General features: G+C 43.4%; 1 protein-coding gene across 4 annotated transcripts in view; it reads left to right on the forward strand.

Annotated features, from left to right (window-relative positions):
* The window catches only part of CCSER1 (coiled-coil serine rich protein 1), a 1,155,632-nt gene that overhangs the window by 552,701 nt on the left and 584,315 nt on the right, over positions 1–18,616 (forward strand). For all 4 annotated transcript variants that reach the window (XM_053252659.1, XM_053252661.1, XM_053252660.1 and 1 more), the window contains one exon: positions 2,220–2,297. In XM_053252659.1, coding sequence (XP_053108634.1) covers positions 2,220–2,297 — 78 coding nt within the window. The remainder of the gene's footprint in view (positions 1–2,219; positions 2,298–18,616) is intronic.

Here is an 18,616-nt window from a genome sequence, read left to right on the forward strand (position 1 = left end):
ACTTGCAGTTTACATTTGCACAAAGAGCGAGGAGCTACTGATATGTTGGGAAGATAATGAAGAATCGTAATGTGAACCTGCAGTTGGAACAAGCATAATAGTTTTAGGCAGGCCTGTGCAACATGTGATCTACTACATCAAGCACAGCTGCCTCTTCTGCTTTATAACCCCCCTGCCCCCCCCCGCCCAAACCAGAACCATTTTGTGGTGGGGTTCCAAATGGGCAGAGATTTATTGCAGAACGTAAATGAAAATAAAGCCCATAAATTAATGTCATACATAATTAAATAAATTAATATCGTGTAGTTATAAATTGAACATAAATTAAGCCCAACAGGATAATTATTTAGATTGAGCAAAAAAGTTATCTTCTGACTTGAATTTGGGGAAGGATTGTGAATGAAAATTCAAAGCGTGGTTCTGGAGTATCCCTTAGGAGGCCAGGTCCCCACAGCCCTCTGTAGCTATTTGCCCTGCAACCACTGTTCCCTCTAAGGCGTGCACACATGCGCATGCTCACAAGTTTTTGGATGTCCGCTCAGTTCATTTTAGATCCTGCTCAGGTTGAATCAGGAATGCGCCATTCTGAATGGAAGCGCACACACACTGCCTTGATACTGCCACCCAGAACAAAGCTCATTCCGCGCAGAGATGAAAAAAATTAGAGGGAACACTGCCTGCAACCCACGCACTGGTCCCACAAATTGATCCCTACTGAATTCACCTTTCATTGCTGCCTGTTTGTGTAGCAAGTTTTGAGTGAAACCTGGGACAAAAAAGTGAAGATGGACCCCTGGCTCTCCTAACTTTCTTCTTCAGAGACGCACAGGGTAGAGCAAAGAGCAAGCCATCACCCAGCAGATAGGGACCCCCAGTGCTATGAGGAAACCCCCTGCCACCCCCTGTTACAGCTATACCGCTGACTCATTCCATCCCCTGCCCCCGGAAGGCTCTGCAATCACATTGATGCTATATTTTTCTTGGGGCCATGGCATAAGAACAGCCCTGCTGGATCAGGCCCAGGGCCTGTTTAATCTAATGAAACTCACTGGGTGACTCTGGGCCAGTCATGTATCTTTCAGCCTAACCTACCTCACAGGGTTGTTGTGAGGATAAACATAACCATGTACACCGCTCTGAGCTCCTCAGAGTAAAAGCAGGATATCAATTTTAAATACATAAAATAAAGGCAGGATCAGAACTCAGGCACTTCCAAGTGTTGCAGCTGCAGGGCTGTGTGCAGGGCATCCATCTCGGGATAGGAGGTCATGGACAAAAAGTGGGCGCCAACTGAGCCTTGAAGTCACCCTGTACTCCTGACTCTAGCTCTGCCCCCTTTCCTGAAGGATTTGTCAGAGCTGAAATGGGCAACACTCTGTTCTGCAGACGTAGGCTCTGGTGAGGTTGGGGAGCCTCCATCCTGGCAAAATGAACATCAGCGGAGTCCTCAGAGTTAGAGAATGCACTTCCTCTGGTTGCTAGTGATAGTGGAGTGGGTTGAGCTGATGAGACTGGAGCTTCCACCCCTGACTCACACCCCAGACTGTTTCTGTCACCCCACAACTGAGGGGCTGCTGGACCTGGGACCATGACACCAATCCACTGAGATGTTGTCATGCTGAAGCCCTATGGAAGTGAATGGAAGCTGTGCAAGAGCACCAATCTAGATCTCTCTGTTGTTCTGTCGAGTATTCTAAAGCCTTGCTAGCCTTGCTGCTCTCTTTGCAATGTTTAATGCTTTGTTCAGGGTTTTTCCCCCCTATTTGCTATGGTCAGATAATAGCTTTTAGAGCTTAGAAACTTGAAAAACTCAGCACTTCTGCATTTCCCATGGGGTGATCCGTTCCTGCCCAGTGAAGAAATTGATATTTTTTGACCAACAGTTATATTGAACTCTGGCGTTTGTTCATAATTCCCCCCCATTGGGACTGTTAAGGGTGTTTTGGCACTCGCATTTCTCCTTATATTATAGCAAGTTCTTGCTTTGCAAAAGCACTTCAGAAGGTATTTGTGAACACACATTCAGAAAAATTAACTAAGTTAACAGTTGCATGCTTGCTGTAATTACAACTCTTGTTTTCTCTTATTTGTAACAAATGTGTCACTGTTCTTTATTCCCTTCGTTTCAAAGTGTCACAGCAGCAGCAAGCACATAAACAGTGGCATAACCGTGCTAATTTGTCTGAATTAATCTGGAATTTTTTTTTGTTTCCTCTTAGAGCACGGATATGAGTCCTGCCAGCAGTACCAATTCACTTCCTGTTAGCCCACTTACTGAAGAACCATTGCCTTTCAAGGTAAGGCTGCTTAATTATGTGATCAGTGTTCCCATACAACCTACCAGTTAACTAGGAGAGCATGCCACTAGAGGGCCTCACTGTAGCTCCTCCATTCACATGACAAGGACTCGAACATATGAAGCTGCCTTGGACTGTCTCATTCGTCCTTCTTGATCAATACTGTCCACATTGACAGGCAGCAGCTCTCTAGGGTTTCCAGACAAGTATTTTCCCCAGCCCTACCTGGAAACTGGGGCTGAGCTATAATTGGGTGGGCATGTTCAAAGAACAGAAGCTGCCTACCATGTGGGAGATGCCTCTCGGCTCCTCTCCCCCCGCCAGTGACCAGCTGCCCACTCCTGTCCCCGGCTGCTTGCTCGCCGCCTCCCACCCTGTCGCTCTGCCATGCTGCTGCTCCACATGCACCTGGTTCCCGGGTGGTAGGGAGAGGAAAGCCCCATATGGAGGCTTCCTCACACCTGGCCCAGAACTGCCTGCAAATGAAGGACACACGTGTGTCTTTCATTTGCAGCCAGTTCCGGGCTGGATGGGAGGAGGAAGCCCCTGTTCTTGGCTTTTTCCCTTCCCCACTGTTTGGGAGCCAGCTGCATGTTGTGTGGCACCATGGCAGGCGGCAGCATGCTCGAGCAATTGGACTGGTCAAGCAGTGGCTGAAGGATTGGTGGGGTGGGGGATGCTGGGGAGGGGGAGCCCTTGCTGGAAATGTTAAGGATTGAAGATGTGATCCACTGCATGCAAAGCACATGTGCTACCATTAAGCGGCAGACTCTTCCCTGTTCAATAGACTATTTGGTCCATCTAGCTTGGTATTGCCAGCATGCTCTCTTGACTGGCAGCAGGTGTCCAGGATTTTGTGTAGGGGATGTTCCCAGCCTGACCTGCAGATGCCAGGTTAAACATGGGCCCTTGAGTACCCATCCACCTTCTATCCAAGGGTGGGGTGATCTGAAAGAGGCACTTCTTCGTGCCCAGCTAGTCTGGCGCAGAGCCGAGTACCTGGGCTTGCTCATATGGGAGGACCCAGTGCTTGAGATGTTCTTACCCCCAGGCGGTGGGCATAAAGACTTATCTGTTTCGTGTTTTAGAAAACCTTGCAGGATGTTCAGAATAAAACAAGCTTTGCATTTGTTGTGACCTCACAGGAAGAGTCATCACTTTCCAGTTGAACTCATGTAAACACTAAGGTCAGGCTCTAGCAAAAGTCATTGGCTTCTCCGAACCAGTACTATCAAGTAGAAATGAAAGAAACATAACATACAACCATTTCTGTTATTGCTTCCTGTTTGGCTCCAGGAGAGAGCAATATTGTTTCAGTGGTAAAGTGAGTGAGTGGTTTTATATGCAATAACCCTTTCTCAAATACTGTCAGTCTATAATATTGGTTTCTGATGACAGGAAATGTATTACTCTGGCCAACACGGCTGTAATATTTCCCACCTTCCCACTCTCATGAAGAGAACAGGAATGTTTAGATTTATAATTTGATTTGCTCGTGCAGTGCTGAGAAAAGCAGTGTCACTAAACAGCGGAGAATAAGAACTGAGCCACTGGAGGATAGCCAATGCCCTTTCGGCAAACTGTGATTTTCTTTTGAATCTGAAAAGAGCCAAAGCTGTCCTCATGTACTGAGATGATACAAAACGGAGCTGTCCTTTAATGCATGTTCTATATTCTCTTCTATAGAGAGTCCTAGAGTACTGTTGCTTTCTTTGTATCCCTACATATATCCTCCAGTCTGCATAGTTTGGATATTCCTCATCTCCATTCATGTCTGTATCAAGTCTGTATCTGTGCCTTCAGTCATGCCTGGAACAAACCCCTCTACTCAAAACTGCTACCCCCTGCTCCAATAACGACAGAACTAGGCACTATGAGAGAACTGCTATTTGCCATGGTGAGGCTTCTGTGTAGTGAGGAACTTAGAAAGTTGCGTTGTCTGCGTCAGAGGAGAGCTGGTCTTGTGGTAGCAAGCATGACTTGTCCCCTTAGCTAAGCAGGCTCCACCCTGGTTGCATATGAATGGGAGACTTTATGTATGAGCACTGTAAGATATTCCCCTAAGGGGATTGAGCCACTCTAGGAAGAGCAGAAGATTTCAAGTTCCCTCCCTGGCATCTCCAAGATAGGGCTAGGAGAGATTCCTGCTGGCAAGCTTGGAGAAGCCGCTGTCAGTCTGTGTAGGCGATACTGAGCTTGATGGACCTATGTTCTGATTCAGTATATGGCAGCTTCCTATGTTCCTATGTAAGCTGACTGCTGGCAGCAGCTCTCCAACATTTCAGGCAGAAGTCTCTCCCAACCCTACCTGGAGATGCCAGAGATTTAACTTGGAATCTTCTGCGTGCAAAGCAGATGCTCTAACACTGAGCTACAGCCCCATCCCTAATAGGGATGAGGATTCTCCATCTCCCAGTTTGCTTCAGATTGAAATAAGTTAGCACTTATTTTCACCATAAGCAGCCTGTACAGCTCAAGTTAAAGTGGGGACACCACACTTCTTGGCTGGGGGTGGGGGGAGCACCAAAGTCAAACTTTACCTAGGGTGCCAAAAACTCTAGGGCTGGCCCTGAGTAGCAGTGGGATCTGCGGGAAGCATCTTTGGCAGGGGAAGGAGAAATTAGTTCGCTTGATCAAGGTCTGGATTCTAGAGGAGCCTGGACTACTCATTTGATTTTTCTCATTCTTATCAATAAATCAGTTTTACACTGTCAAACATAATAAAACATTTGCATGATTTGAACTTTTGAACTGCTCAAGTGTACTTCTAGAATTATTTTAAAAAATAATTGTGTGCACATTTTAATGTGCAAACATAATTATTTTATATTTATGTTTGCATAAATATAAACATAAACATAGGAGAGGAGAGCTGGTCTTGTGGTAGCAAGCATGACATTCCCTTAGCTAAGCAGGGTCTGCCCTGGTTGCATTTGAATGGGAGACTTGATGTGCTCTCCTTAGCGGATGAAGCTGCTCTGGGAAGAGCAGGAAGTTTCAAGTTCCCTCCCTGTCTGCAACCTTGGAGAAGCCGCTGCCAGTCTGTGAAGACAATACTGAGCTAGATAGACCAATGGTCTGACTCAGTATATGGCAGCTTCCTATGTTCCTAAACAAAAACAATCCCTACAATGGAGACACCAGTGGCCAATTAAAATATACCTGGACTCTGGGTCTGACCTACCAGCTACCAATTTACCTGCCCCATCATGGAAATTGAGGCCAGGTGTGGAAGTAACTTGGTGCCCATGACTGTCCCCTCTTTAAAAGGAGGAACAGTAAAGGTAGCTTAGGAGACTGTTTGGATTGCTCACTTCTTATCTAAGACTAAAAAACAAACACAAGGTTGAGTTGGAAAGGGACATAGGTCACATTTTATATCCATGAATTAGAGGCAGCACTAAAGCTTTTGCACATTAGGCCTGAGGACTCAATCACAGGAAATTTGGAATTTAAATCACCACTGTGCCTCCTGCTGTGCCATTTCCTTAGCAGCTCATAACATTATCTGCTTCGCTATGTACCCAGCTGCCATCTATAGGGGGTCCTTCAGGCTTTTTCTGTGGCATTTGTTGTTGACATGCCGTCCGAGCTATCAACAATCATGTGAGTGTAGCTTTGGGAGCACTCGGAGGCAACTTAATGCCCAGTTCAATGCACGAGGTGCCATCTGGACTTAATTTTTATTGAATAAATTAGCAGAGCTTTTTTTTTTTTTTGGTAACTTCAGGTGATATAGAAAAATAAGTTAGTGGGGTTAAAAAAAAGTATGCAGCAGATATGATTAAATAACAAAAACAAACGTCCACAGGGTAGATAAACAATATGTCCATATCTAGTACATTTGGTGTAATGAGTCAGTCCAGAGCCAGGGTGGTATAGTGACTAGAGTGTTGGACTAGGGTTAGGGGGACCCGAGTTTAAATCCATGTTTAGCCATGAAACTCACTGGGTGACTTTGGGCCACTTGCTTATCTCTCAGCCTAACCTGCCTCCCAGGGATGTTGTGAGTGTAAACATAACCATGTACACCACTCTGAGATCCTTGGAAAAAGAGCAGGATATAAATGTGTACATGAATTAAGATTTATTTTTTTTAATAACCCATTCACGATTGTGCTCACAGTCTATTTATGCTGGTTACCAAGGAGATTGGAACAGCACACCACCATTTTATCTGCCCTATCCGCAGACAGCAAAAATGGGGGGAAATTTCACTGTAATTGTCAGGGGGTGTGTGAGAACTTTCTCTGAAGTTTTTGTGGGTGGCTTACTACTGGCTGGTAGTGGCTTCCTTTTCTCTTAAAACATCTTTCCCCTCAGCCTTTTTCCAGTGGCTTCAACAGCACTGGAGCCGCTCTTTTCGGTGTCTAGATCCTGCCCTTCACCATGATTCATCCCTTCTTCAGAAAGCTGCAAGAATGATAGTATGCCATTCCAAGGCAGATTCTGGGGATGAAAAGATTGTGTCAGTTCATGTGGGAACACCATTTCCCCTCAAGAAGGCCCCCTGGAATGACACTGTGTCATAACATTCCATCATTCCTGAGAAGAATGCCACCCCTGCTGCTACTACATCACCATTTTTTTTAAAGACACAGAAAGAACAGCCTCTGCTACTTAAACCTGTAGTAAGCTGTCACAAAACATTAGCAGAATTTTTTGTAGCCCTCATAAATTGCTCTGGTTTCATACCCCTTCGATCCCTTCTGCACCCTGAAGTTTAAGCTGAAATTTTTTCAGTGAGGATTCGGGGCTCAGCACTAGAACAATGGCCACTCCTTGTGAGAGGAGATAGACTGAGATAAGCTGGGGCTGGCTTCACTGCCTCCTAGAATTGTTGGTGCTTCTTCTCAGCTCCTGGGAACGAATAAAACCTATATAGGCTTTCAAAATTAGCACTGTGATTCTGTAGCTCTCACGGGTGCCAGGACTGGAGAGTTGAAAATGCAGATATGACAGTGAAAGGCTTGGTTAGTAGAGAGATCCTGGGTAAAGGTAAAGTTGTGCAGTTGAGTTGGTGTTGACTCCTGGCGACCACAGAGCCCTCTGGTTCTCTTTGGTAGAATACAGGAGGGTTTACCATTGCCATCTCCTGCACAGTATGAGATGATGCCTTTCAGCATCTTCCTATATTGCTGCTGCTCTATATAGGTGTTTCCCATAGTCTGGGAAACATACCAGCGGTGCCCACTGCCAATCTTCACAGGGTTTGGGGTTTTCTCACTATCTCTTCTGTCCACCTGTAAAACTGTGCTTTGTTCACTTGGCTAACTTCCCTGTAAGGACTCTTGACTCATATCCCCATCTACACTCTGGATTTTAAAAACTCCCATATTTTAAAAAATGCAGTTCAGTTGCCAGTATAACAGTCAAAAAGCTTTGCTCCTTGGTGTGTGTCATTGTTGCATCTACGTATGCTCAGCTGTTTCCAGTACTTAAGCTATCATTAAAATAAAGTTCAGTGTTTCTTTTTTTAACACCCAGTAATGAAAACAGCTTCCAACAATACTTGGAGCACAGAGATATGCACGATCTCTGACACTTCAAGATTCAGATTGCATTGGAAGGCATAAACAATACCACTATGAAATGGTTGTCACTTTGGTGTCAGGGGAGTGATGTATTCAGTCCTGTTTGCATTCCACCAAGACCAGGGCTGTACTACTTAGGCTCTCCAGCTGTTTTTGGACTGCAACTCCCATAATCCTCAGATACAGTGATCAATAGTCATCTGCAGGAGGCCAAAGTTACGCAGCCCTGATCTAGACTTTTAGGATGAAAATCAGACAAGATTGCAAACATGGCGTGCCACTGAAAAAAAGAAACACTGTTGAGGTTCCCATTCTCTCCCCTGAGGTATACTTATGAGAAATCTTATTGTCCTCTTGTAATAAATTCTCTTCACTTCATTCTCTTTACTCGGGGCAAGCCAGTAATATGGAGTGAAGGTAGAGAAACACTATGACATCACGTGTCCATAACTGCATAGGGAGAGAGGTGAACAAGTAGCTGCTATTTGGGGCAGCAACCCCATATTCATAATCATAATTAGTTTCTTCCTCACATAGATAGATAGATCTTTACTATGGTCAGAGACCAGCCTTAGATACACTAGAACAAACACCATACAAAATAATATAGGACAATATACTATAAAGTAAGAGAGGTAAAATAATAACGTAATAGTTGGGCAACCAGCTCTAAAATGAATACATTGGTGATTTAATTACTGCTAATAAACCATTGATGCAACCTACAGGCTGCTACAGAAAATTAAGCAACGCAAGAAGAAATGTTGGGGTAAGAACATAAGAACAGCCCTGCTGGATCAGGCCCAAGGCCCATTTAGTCCAACATCCTGCTTCACACAGTGGTCCAACAGATGCTTCTGAGAAGCCCACAGGCAAGAGCTGAGGGCATGCCCTCATTCCTACTGCTACTCCCCTGAAGCTGGTATTTAGAGGCATCTTGCCTCTGAGGCTGGAGGTAGTCTATAGCCCACAGACTAGTAGCCATTGATAGACCTGTCCTCCATGAATTTATCAAAACCCCTCTTAAAGTCATCCAGTCTGTTTGCTGTCACTACATCTTGTGGCAGAGATGCTTCTCAGAAAGGAGGGGTATAACATAAGAATAATTTTATCTTCCTGGATACCTTTTAAAAAGAGGTAAAATTAACTTACAGTGTATGTCCCAATTAAAAGGGCAGTGCAGAAGTACATGGCCCAACATCTCTACCTCTATATCTTCACATGGGCATGTTCAAGTCCTGTACGGAATATTCGGATATCTGCCCTCCACAATAGCTGAGGGGAGCACATCAAAATAGGTCGTTGTTTTCCACAAATTGATCTTCTACAAATGTTCAATTATAAGCTGATTACTTCAGTACAAAACTAACCACAGCACAGTCCATAATACGCTGCAGTTTGAAGTTTTTGCTTTTTGCATTTGAATCTGCCTTTTTCTGAATCAGGCCATTGATCCATCTCACCCAAAATTGTCTCTGCTTTGACAGGCAGTAGCTATCCAACATGACAGGTAATGGTCTCTCCTAGCTCTGCTACTGGAGAGCTCTTTAACTGGCACTCCTGAGAATTGAGTCTGCGACTTTCAGCATGTGCTCTATCACTGAGCTCCTGAATTGGCCACTCCTCAGTGTCAACTTTAATATAATCTGAATGAATATAAATAGATGCTTGCTTTAGGGATAGAACTTGTATTTGTCTCTTTTGATTTTCAAAGGTTTCCATGTTTGTACACATTCTATCATCCAGTATTGCAACATGTAATGCAAGACAGGAATTTTAACACATACAGGACAAGATGATCCCTGTCCGTTTCTGATGGGAACATTTGGGACTAGAAGTGGGAATACTCTACTCTTTGTGCATCTGCCCTGTGTGGTGAGCCCCTGTGTGGAATACCTTCCTGGCACAAAAGTATTGTCAGGTTCTGGACCAGCCCCAGCCACATTGGTCTCTCCCAGATAGCAAGAAGTATTGAAGACTTTCTCTTGGTTCTGGAACTCTTCCGTGGCAATAACTGCCTCCTAGCTCTGATGCGGTATGTTCTACTCTTTTCTCCTCACTTGTTCCTTTGGGTCTGACCTCCTAGCACAACTCTTGACTTCTGGCTTCACTCTGATAGCAGCCAACAATTGTGCCTCAGCCCTGAGAATGTGAAAACCTACCATCTTGCTTAATTATACCTGGAGCAACAGACTCCTTAGACAAGGAATGCAATGGTGGCTGTTGTTCGCAGGGCTAGCTGGTTTCTCAGCAATATTGCACTTTGATGAATATTAGCTTGCTTTGCTAAATGGATATTGAAAATGACAAAGGTTTGCCCGCTTTGTAATAGTTGGAGGGCACTGATAATTCTCGTCAGCCTTTATTAGCTTGCTTACTCCTTCACACTTCAGTAATTAGCCTGGCTGATGCTAATCCCCAAAGTGAGAAACAGCACCATTAATAAAAGGGAACAATCCTTGGCATTAATGCTGAAAGAAAGCATGCGAGTCTGCTGGTAGGTATTTCGTTCAGTATCTTGTTCATTTTTTAATCTTTCTGTGAAAATTGTAATCAAGATACCATCTTAATGTAACTTTTGAAATAGATAATCTAGCATCTAGGAGCACATTTGGAAGTCTAGACCCTTAGGTATATATTTCCCTTTGGAGGGTTGTGCAGAAAGCATCTGAGAAAATTCTCCAATATTTATCTTTGGCAGGAATCCTGAATATCTCTTCACATTTTAGTTTTTCTTTGGAGGAACCCCAAAGTTCTCTTTTGATTTCATTTTGGATAAATTTCAGTTCCAGCCTTTTAAGAAAAACAGGATAGTGGCCCGTATCTCACTTACTGTGCACCTATGCACTGAGAAGAGGCATCCCCACTGTGGAGAGCTTCCTGAGCTATATAGTGCTTATCGTGCAAGGGCGGGGCAATTTTCAACAATCTCCCCTTGCCCTGGAAGTGTCCTGCATCACCTCAAAGGACCAATTGAATCAATAATGAACAATTTTTGCTCGAGTATGCCCAGCATGAGATGTTTATTTAACATCTTACTTGTTTATGCAGTGTGGGAACATACAAAATTAAATGTACTTCAGCTGCGGTGGCGCAGCGGGGAAGCAGTTTGCCTAGAGTGCAAGAGGCTGTTAGTTCAAATCCCCACCAGTGTGCTTCCCAGAATGTGCCTGGTAAATATATCTTTAGTTACCTATATTGGGCAGCAGTGATACAGGAAGGTGCTGAAGGCATCATCTTATACTGCACGGGTAGAATACTCCTGTATTTTACCAAGAAAATCACATGGATAGTCAAATCTGTGATGGCTAGGAGTCGACATTGACTCCATGGCACAATCTTTCCATGTTAGGCAGGGTAATGATGATGAGAGATAACAGAGAGTGCGTGCCCACAGTGATCCATGCTTTCATAACCTCCAGCCCGCACTGGATTTGGGCTGCCTTTGACGACTTCTCATAAACTACAGTTAGTTCAGAATACAGCTGCTAGGCAACTAACTAGATGCACTCTTATCACTGACCTGTTTCCAAGCAATTCAAAGTTCTGGTGCTTATCTTTACAACCTTCTATGGCTTTCAGCTTGTGTACCTAAAGGACCCTATCAGGCTCCTCATCGGTATCGGGTCCTGTTGATCAAGAGGGGACCGGAAAGTGAACAGAAGGGGACAGCCAGACCTCAGAGTCCTCTTGATTCGGAGTGCCTTCTCACTGCCTAGCCTGTTCAATTCATAGGGCCAAGGAGAAGTTGCAGCACAAATATAGCCACAGCAGGGCAAGTCTCGCAAGATCTTGGGCCCAAGCGATATCTCACTCTGAAGTCTCATGAGAGCTCCCTGTGGTCCCATAAAACGTCCCCAGGATCTTGTAAGCCCTCTTCTCCATTGGGGGGCATCTTTTCTTTGCCCTGGCAAGGTGCCAGCCATTATGGGCGGCTGGAGGTAAGCTGTGTTGCCAGGTGCTCCCTGCCCCGAATGGAGCACTTCCTTTCTCCTCCCCAACCTGCAGGGTTCCACCACAGACCCACTTTCCTCAAATAAGAACAGCCCCACTGGATCAGGCTCAAATCCTATAGTCCAGCATCTTGTTTCACACAGTGGCCCACCAGATGCCTCTGAGAAACCTACAGGCAAGAGCTGAGGGCATTTCCTCTCTCTTGCTGTTGCTCCTCTGCAACTGTTATTTAGAGGCAACCATCCTCCAAGGCTGGAGATGGCCTATAGCCACCAGACTAGTAGCCATTGAGAGACCTGTTCTCTATGAATTTGTCTAAGCCCCTTTAAAGCCATCCAAGCTAGTGGCCATCACCACATCCCATGGCAGAGAATTCAGTTGATTAATTATGCTCTGTATTGTGTAATTATGTACTTGCCCATGTGATATTTCACCAGAGGCCTTTCTCTGAGCACTCCCATCTTCTGCAGTTAGGCAGATGGCAGCTGCTTAGAGAAACTACTTGGCCTTCTCAGCTGTGGTGCTCCAACTGTGAAACACAGGGAAGCTGGAAGGGCAGTATATAAATTGAACAAATACAAAACAAACAGATAAATAAATAAATAAAATTCCCCAGACTGTTTTAAAGAATTGGTTAAATTGTTTTAAGTGCTGCATTTTAGTCTGCTCCTGTTTGTTTTGTTCTTGCTGTCCTTATTAATTGGTGGTCTCATTGTTTTATTGTTTGTTTTTAAGATATTATAAAGCCACCTTGAGAATAATTTTTACTGAAAGTGTTGGAGGATAAATTAAGCATAGATATTATACTTGAAAGATTGTTAGGTAATAAAGTTAAGATTGCTGCAAAAGGAAGTGAGAGACAGGCATTTAAATTATTTTCACTTTTCATCATATCCATGCATTCAAATTTTTATAATTTAATTTTTTATAATGTACAACCTGATGTTTTTGTAGTCTAAAATTAAGATTTTTTGTTGCGGCAGATGGCATTCTGCAGCTGGCAGATCAAATTAATGGTGATATTCTTTGCTACCTTCAAAAAAGTGATGTAGTTGCTAGAACTTCTAGGGCCAGAAAGACTAAGCAGTTTTGCTATGGACTAGATAAAGTAGATAAGCTAGAATGAAGACCCAAGTTGTCAAGTAAGTCCATTTTCATGGGAATGTCAGTTCTTGATGCTAGTTCCATCAAGAATGAATGGAACCAGAAACCATTGAAATTACCAAAAGTCAGACATTGTTTACTCACATTTTGATAGGTAAAGTTGACATATAATCAGTGGCAGCTCCCCCATGAGGCAAGGTGAGGCAACGGCCTCACGTGGCAACTGTGCCATTGGGTGGTAAGTCCAGGCACCATGCTCCACCCCGCATGAACATTGTCTCACCCACCTGTTGTTGCTGCTACCAGCCCCAACTCCTCTGGGTTTCTCTTCTTTGCCAACTGGCTCCATCCCAGTGTGGATACCAGCTCTGCCCCCTCACTGGCACCACCCTCTTCCTCTTGCTGGGCTACCTCATCTTCTGGTGCTGCTTTAAGTTGCAGTCTGTGTCAATGGCAAGGATAGAACTTCTTGAACACAGTGGTGATCTTTCTTCATTGCCACTGCTTAGGTAGCTCCAGCAGCCGGATTTCTCTCTCACAGACACTTTCTTTGACCGTGCTTTCCTCCAACGTGTGAGCTTTGCCTACTTCATTTTGGGAGCAGACAGAGCGCTCTGCACAAGCCCCTGAAATGCAGCAGACATAGCTCAGAAGTTTGTTATGAGAGGTGTGTGGGAAGAAAGCAAGAAAGCGATCCAGCTGCTGAAGCTAGCAAAGCAGCAGTCACAAGGAGAGGCCACAGCTGCATGCAGGAAGGTCCATTCCTGCTGCCACTGACCTGAACTTAAAGCAGCTTCTGTCCAGAAGGTGAGGCACCCAGTGAGGGGAAAGAGGATGATGCCAGACAGTGTTCCTTGTAACAGGGATCCCCAAATGCTGTTGACTACAGCTCTCATAATCCCTAGCCACAATCACCTTTGGCTGGGGATTATGGGAGTTGTAGTCAACAGCACCTGGGGATCCCTGTTACTGTTGGAGTTTGTGATTATTTAGCAAAGTGCCAAGGAAGTTGCCACTCCAGTTACAGAGTGCAGAACTTAGTTGTTGCGAGGAGCACACATGGAGATCACTGTAGGGTCTAAACTAAATGGGTTTATTGGTGAAGTACATTTGAGATAGGAAAGACCTATCTTATCTATCAGCTACATAATGAATAAGAAGGGAGAGAAAGATGTCTCCATCTTCTCTCTAGGAAGAAAGGAAGAAGATTGATTCACTATAGGAAGTTCCTGAGAAATCAAAGCAGGGATCATAGAGTAGAGGCAAGCAGAGACAGGTAAGAAGACCCTTACTAGCTACCTCTACTCCCAGTGCCCCTAGTGGTCATTAGGATAGTTGGTGCAAAAAAATCGATGCACTGGAACTCCATCTCCAACAGTTACAGGGAACACCTACAGGTGCCAGAGAGGAAGGCAAGGCTGGCATTAGCATTGGGATGTGGGGCTGGCTTTCTGTTGATTTTAAGGGAATGGGTGCGACTAATTTTCTCTGAAGTTGAATTTTTGTGTTATGCAACATTTACACAGTGTAAATGTCATGAGTGTAATAAATAGCATGCATGTGGCAGTAGGTGAGTCGGGGAAGAGGAGCACAAAAGAAAGATGTCATAGTGAGAGGACCAGCAAGTTTTGTCTCCTGACTTTGGCAACTCCCACCTGAACTCTGAATACAGGGCTGCATCTCCAGTTGTTTTTGGTCTACAGCTCCCATAATCCCATACTGTTGGACACTGTGGCTGGGGATTATGGGAGCTGTAGTCCAGAAACAGCTGGAGGGCCGAAGTTATGCAGCCCTGTTCTAATATTGCGCGCACACACATTTATTTTACTTCCCCTCATCAATTCGTAAATGCTGCATGGCTTTCCAGTCTGGGCTGGGAATCTGAAGAAGCTTTATTACATTTTTTTCCTTTGCCATCACTGCTGTATGAGAATGAATGCAACATTTGTTTGCAAAAATGGTAATTTGTTATCATGAGAAGGCAAACAGAATTATCTTTCCATAAATTAAAATGAAATTATTATTGGATTTTATTTCTTTTTATAAAGCCGTCTGTGCCTCTCAGACAGAGAGGTCCTTGGAGTAAATGGGAATTAATTGAAGACAACATTACTGAATATTATGAAGCTGTCACTTCAGCTTCCCAGATCAGCAACATAGACATTAAAGATGCTGGGTGCATACTAGCCATGATTTCAGCATAGAACTGTTGAGGTGGGAAGTAAATAATATCCATCTTTATGTACTCTGTGAAGAAGACCTACCACTGTTTTACCTTGAAAATGCAGCTGTTTCTTCTCGATTTTGCCACATCTTTGCTCAGAAATGAAGTGCTATTTTTCTCCTTTCAGAAATGGTGGACCTTTTAAAATTTCCAGTTACAGAACATTTATCTTTGGCATAGAAAGTTTCCTTTTTTATTCGGGAAACTAGATATGTAGCAGATATTTTTTGTGAATTATATTGTCTTAGACCTTGCATCTCAAACTAGTGTCCAACACAAAATTAATCCTTGTTAGTACTGAGCTGAAACTGGCCCGTTAGCTTTTCAGCCTTTTTGGCAGTCAGTGAAGTTGCACTTTCACCTTTTTGTTGCTGCTTTGAGGAAGGGCACAGAATTAATCCATTGTGTGGGCACTCATCTAACTGTGCACAAAGTTAATTCAATGTGTGGGCATTAATCTAACTGTGTTCAACATTAATCCATTGTGTGGGCATTCATCTTATGGTGCTTTCCAAAAAAAGTCCCTTTCCCATTTACTTTCAAATTTGTTTATTCTTTGCCTCTTTGCTGCCACAATGACCACCAGCATTTGGTTCTGCTGTTGTCAGAAGACAGGGAAGCATCCCTGAACTGCTTAGGCAACCAGGCAAGGCCCCCAATTTTCCATCATTGGGCTACAGAGCAGAGTGGTGGAGGACAGGAAATTGTTCCTATGTTTTATACATTTTTTAAAAATTTGGTCAGAAAAACTTCCCAAGCCTTCCGAAGTATAGTAATGATCCTAAATTGGGGAAAAAATTTCACTTATGCTGCCTGAGGTAAGAATCTAAAATATGAAAAGCAACCAACAAGTGTAAAGGGAGAACTGCTCTATTGACCAACAACATTATGCACCATCACAGTAGGTAGGGGTGGGGGGCTTAGGGCTGCTCTGTAGACTGGGTTGTGGCATGTCTGTTTCAGTCATGATCACCTCAATTACTAGTTGTGAAGGGGTAGAGAGGAGCTTGTATCTCTCTGTGAACCTTGTTACAGAGACCACTCCAGTGTTCAAATTACGGGGGGAAAGAGAAGGCACCCTGAATGAATTTCCCATCCTTTATTTCCCCACATGTCAGCGAAATCATGTTTTCTGTACCCTGCTAAAAGAGTAACTAAGGCATCTGGTACAAAAAGTAAGGGGACCCCAGACCACTGCTCCCTATAATTTGAACACTGGATTACTCTGTACATAACCCTAAAAACAGTCTGTGGGTTTGGGTAACAGTTATAATGATTAGTATAAGTGGTTAGATTAAATCATTAGGGCTGTGCTCATTCAGAAAATTTGGATTTGTATTAGGATCTGACCTAATCTGACTTTGACGATGTCAGATTCAGATTCCATGGGCTCTGGTGATGTCAGATATCAGATTGGGTTTGGAATTTGTATCTGGATTTCAACTTAAATTTTGATTCACACCCTGCCCCCCCCCATAGTGGTCAAGAAATAAATCACCAGTTGGTCTGAGAACCTTAAAACTTGCTACATATGTGAGGAAGGAGGTCAGGATCCAGTGAAATGAATTTGAAGATAATTGCTCAATTCCCTGGTTTTGGGTGGATTTTTAGAATTTTTGTAAAAAATTGCTAAAAATGATGAAATCTGGCTTGTTTCAGGCCAGAACTTTACAAAATGTTCTGGGTTTGAAGTGCCTCCTTGGACCATCATTCCACCCCCATGTGAAGGGAAAAGGACATTCCTTTGATTTTATATTAATTTTTCTTCTTCCCCATTTCAGGAATAAGCAGACCTTAAAACAGAGTAATTCTCACTTTTTAATCCCTTAATGGCTAGAAGGGAAAGTGAGAAATTCTTTCAAACCACAAACACAGAAATATGAAAATTACTTTCACTTTTACTATGTGCTTCTGCAATGAGGAAGGCAAAAATTAATATAAAATGAAAGGAATGTCATTTTTCCTCCACATGGGGGTGGAATGATGATCCTAGGGAGGGCTTCAGATCCATACATAATTATAAAGTACTGGCTTGAAAGAAGCCACTTTTACCCCTTTTTTCTATTTTTAATTTTCCCCACCATCAATTTCATCAAAAATCAGAGGAGTTACCCATAGCCTTTAAAAACAACAACACAGAGTCCTTCCAATGTGGAATTCATGTGTGCCAGATGTCTTAGCTGTATGCCCATCCATTCAGGAGATATAAAAGGGGGAGCAAAAGGGGCATGCTGTTACCTCTTTTCATGAAGGCAAACAGCAGTTTCCTCCACATGGGGGTTGGATTTTGGTCCAAGGAGGGTCTTCAGTTTCAGAGGTTTTTGTAACATTCTGGCCTGAAACAAGCCAGATTTCACCATTTTTATCTATTTGTAAAAACATTTCAAAAATTCACCAAAAACCAGGCATTTGCCCAATTCTCTTCAAATTTACTACAGGGGGCCTTGACCTCCCACCTCCCCCACATATGTGGCAAGTTTCAAGGCTCTAGCAGCAACTGTTGATTTTCAGTAAATTTGTTTTCCATTCACCTCTATGGTGATAAATCCTGTTTTCTTAAGGGAGCCATTTTGCAAATTCTGAAGTTCCTAAGTATTTCCAAAATTAATATTGATATTTCAGATAATTCACCAATCCACTTCGGGGGCGGGGAGGGATTGGATTCGGATTTTACTTATTTTTACAGACTTTGCACAATTCCTGATACTGAATTTTCAAATCTAAATTTGCACTGGCCTAGAAATCATACCTTGTGAAATGCTCCCTCAAGTCAGATACAGAGCAGATCTTATTTCCACGAGATAGAGAGTGAACTTCACAAGGACTAGAAACAGAAATGGCGTGTTCAAAATCCGCCTGACAGAAGTAGTATGCTCCTGCATTCCAGATGCTGAGACTGTATAATGCAAGCAGTGGGTAACGAGCATTGGACTGTGTCTATAGCCAAAAGTATTTGGTTGCTAATTACACAAGAATACCCCATCTCCTTAATGTGTCTGACAGGTAGCTGTTAGCGTGCTATAAAGCTAATGATTTAACCTATGTAATTGAACAGGTATATGTGCATACTATTAGATTTATACGCTTACACGGGAGGGACTGGAGGTGTCTTCTGTTTGGCAGCTCTATCTTAATCAGTCTCTCTCTGTCCTGAAGATAACAGAGCCTTCAGCGGACTGACAGCTTATATTATGGGGAACATGATATTTTAGTTCTACTTAATTTCATGCATATGAGGAATCATGACTGGCTGACAGCTTCAATGAATCCAAGAGGCACTGCCTTAAGTGAAGTGAAAAATAAGTTTGTTTATAAGCAAGCTCAACTAGCAAATGAAGAAGATTATCATCTTAACAAGGAACCTTGAGAACCCCACAGGACCTCAGGTCTGACTTTTTGAGTAGTTGTCACTGGCTGCTTTTTTCTTTTTTAAGTTGTTTCCCTAGTCATGTTTGGAATAAGTAGTACCAGAAGTAGACCTTGACATACCATTGTCATAGCCC

This window comes from Hemicordylus capensis, chromosome 5, assembly GCF_027244095.1.
Source record: "Hemicordylus capensis ecotype Gifberg chromosome 5, rHemCap1.1.pri, whole genome shotgun sequence".
In the NCBI taxonomy this organism is placed as follows: domain Eukaryota; kingdom Metazoa; phylum Chordata; class Lepidosauria; order Squamata; family Cordylidae; genus Hemicordylus; species Hemicordylus capensis.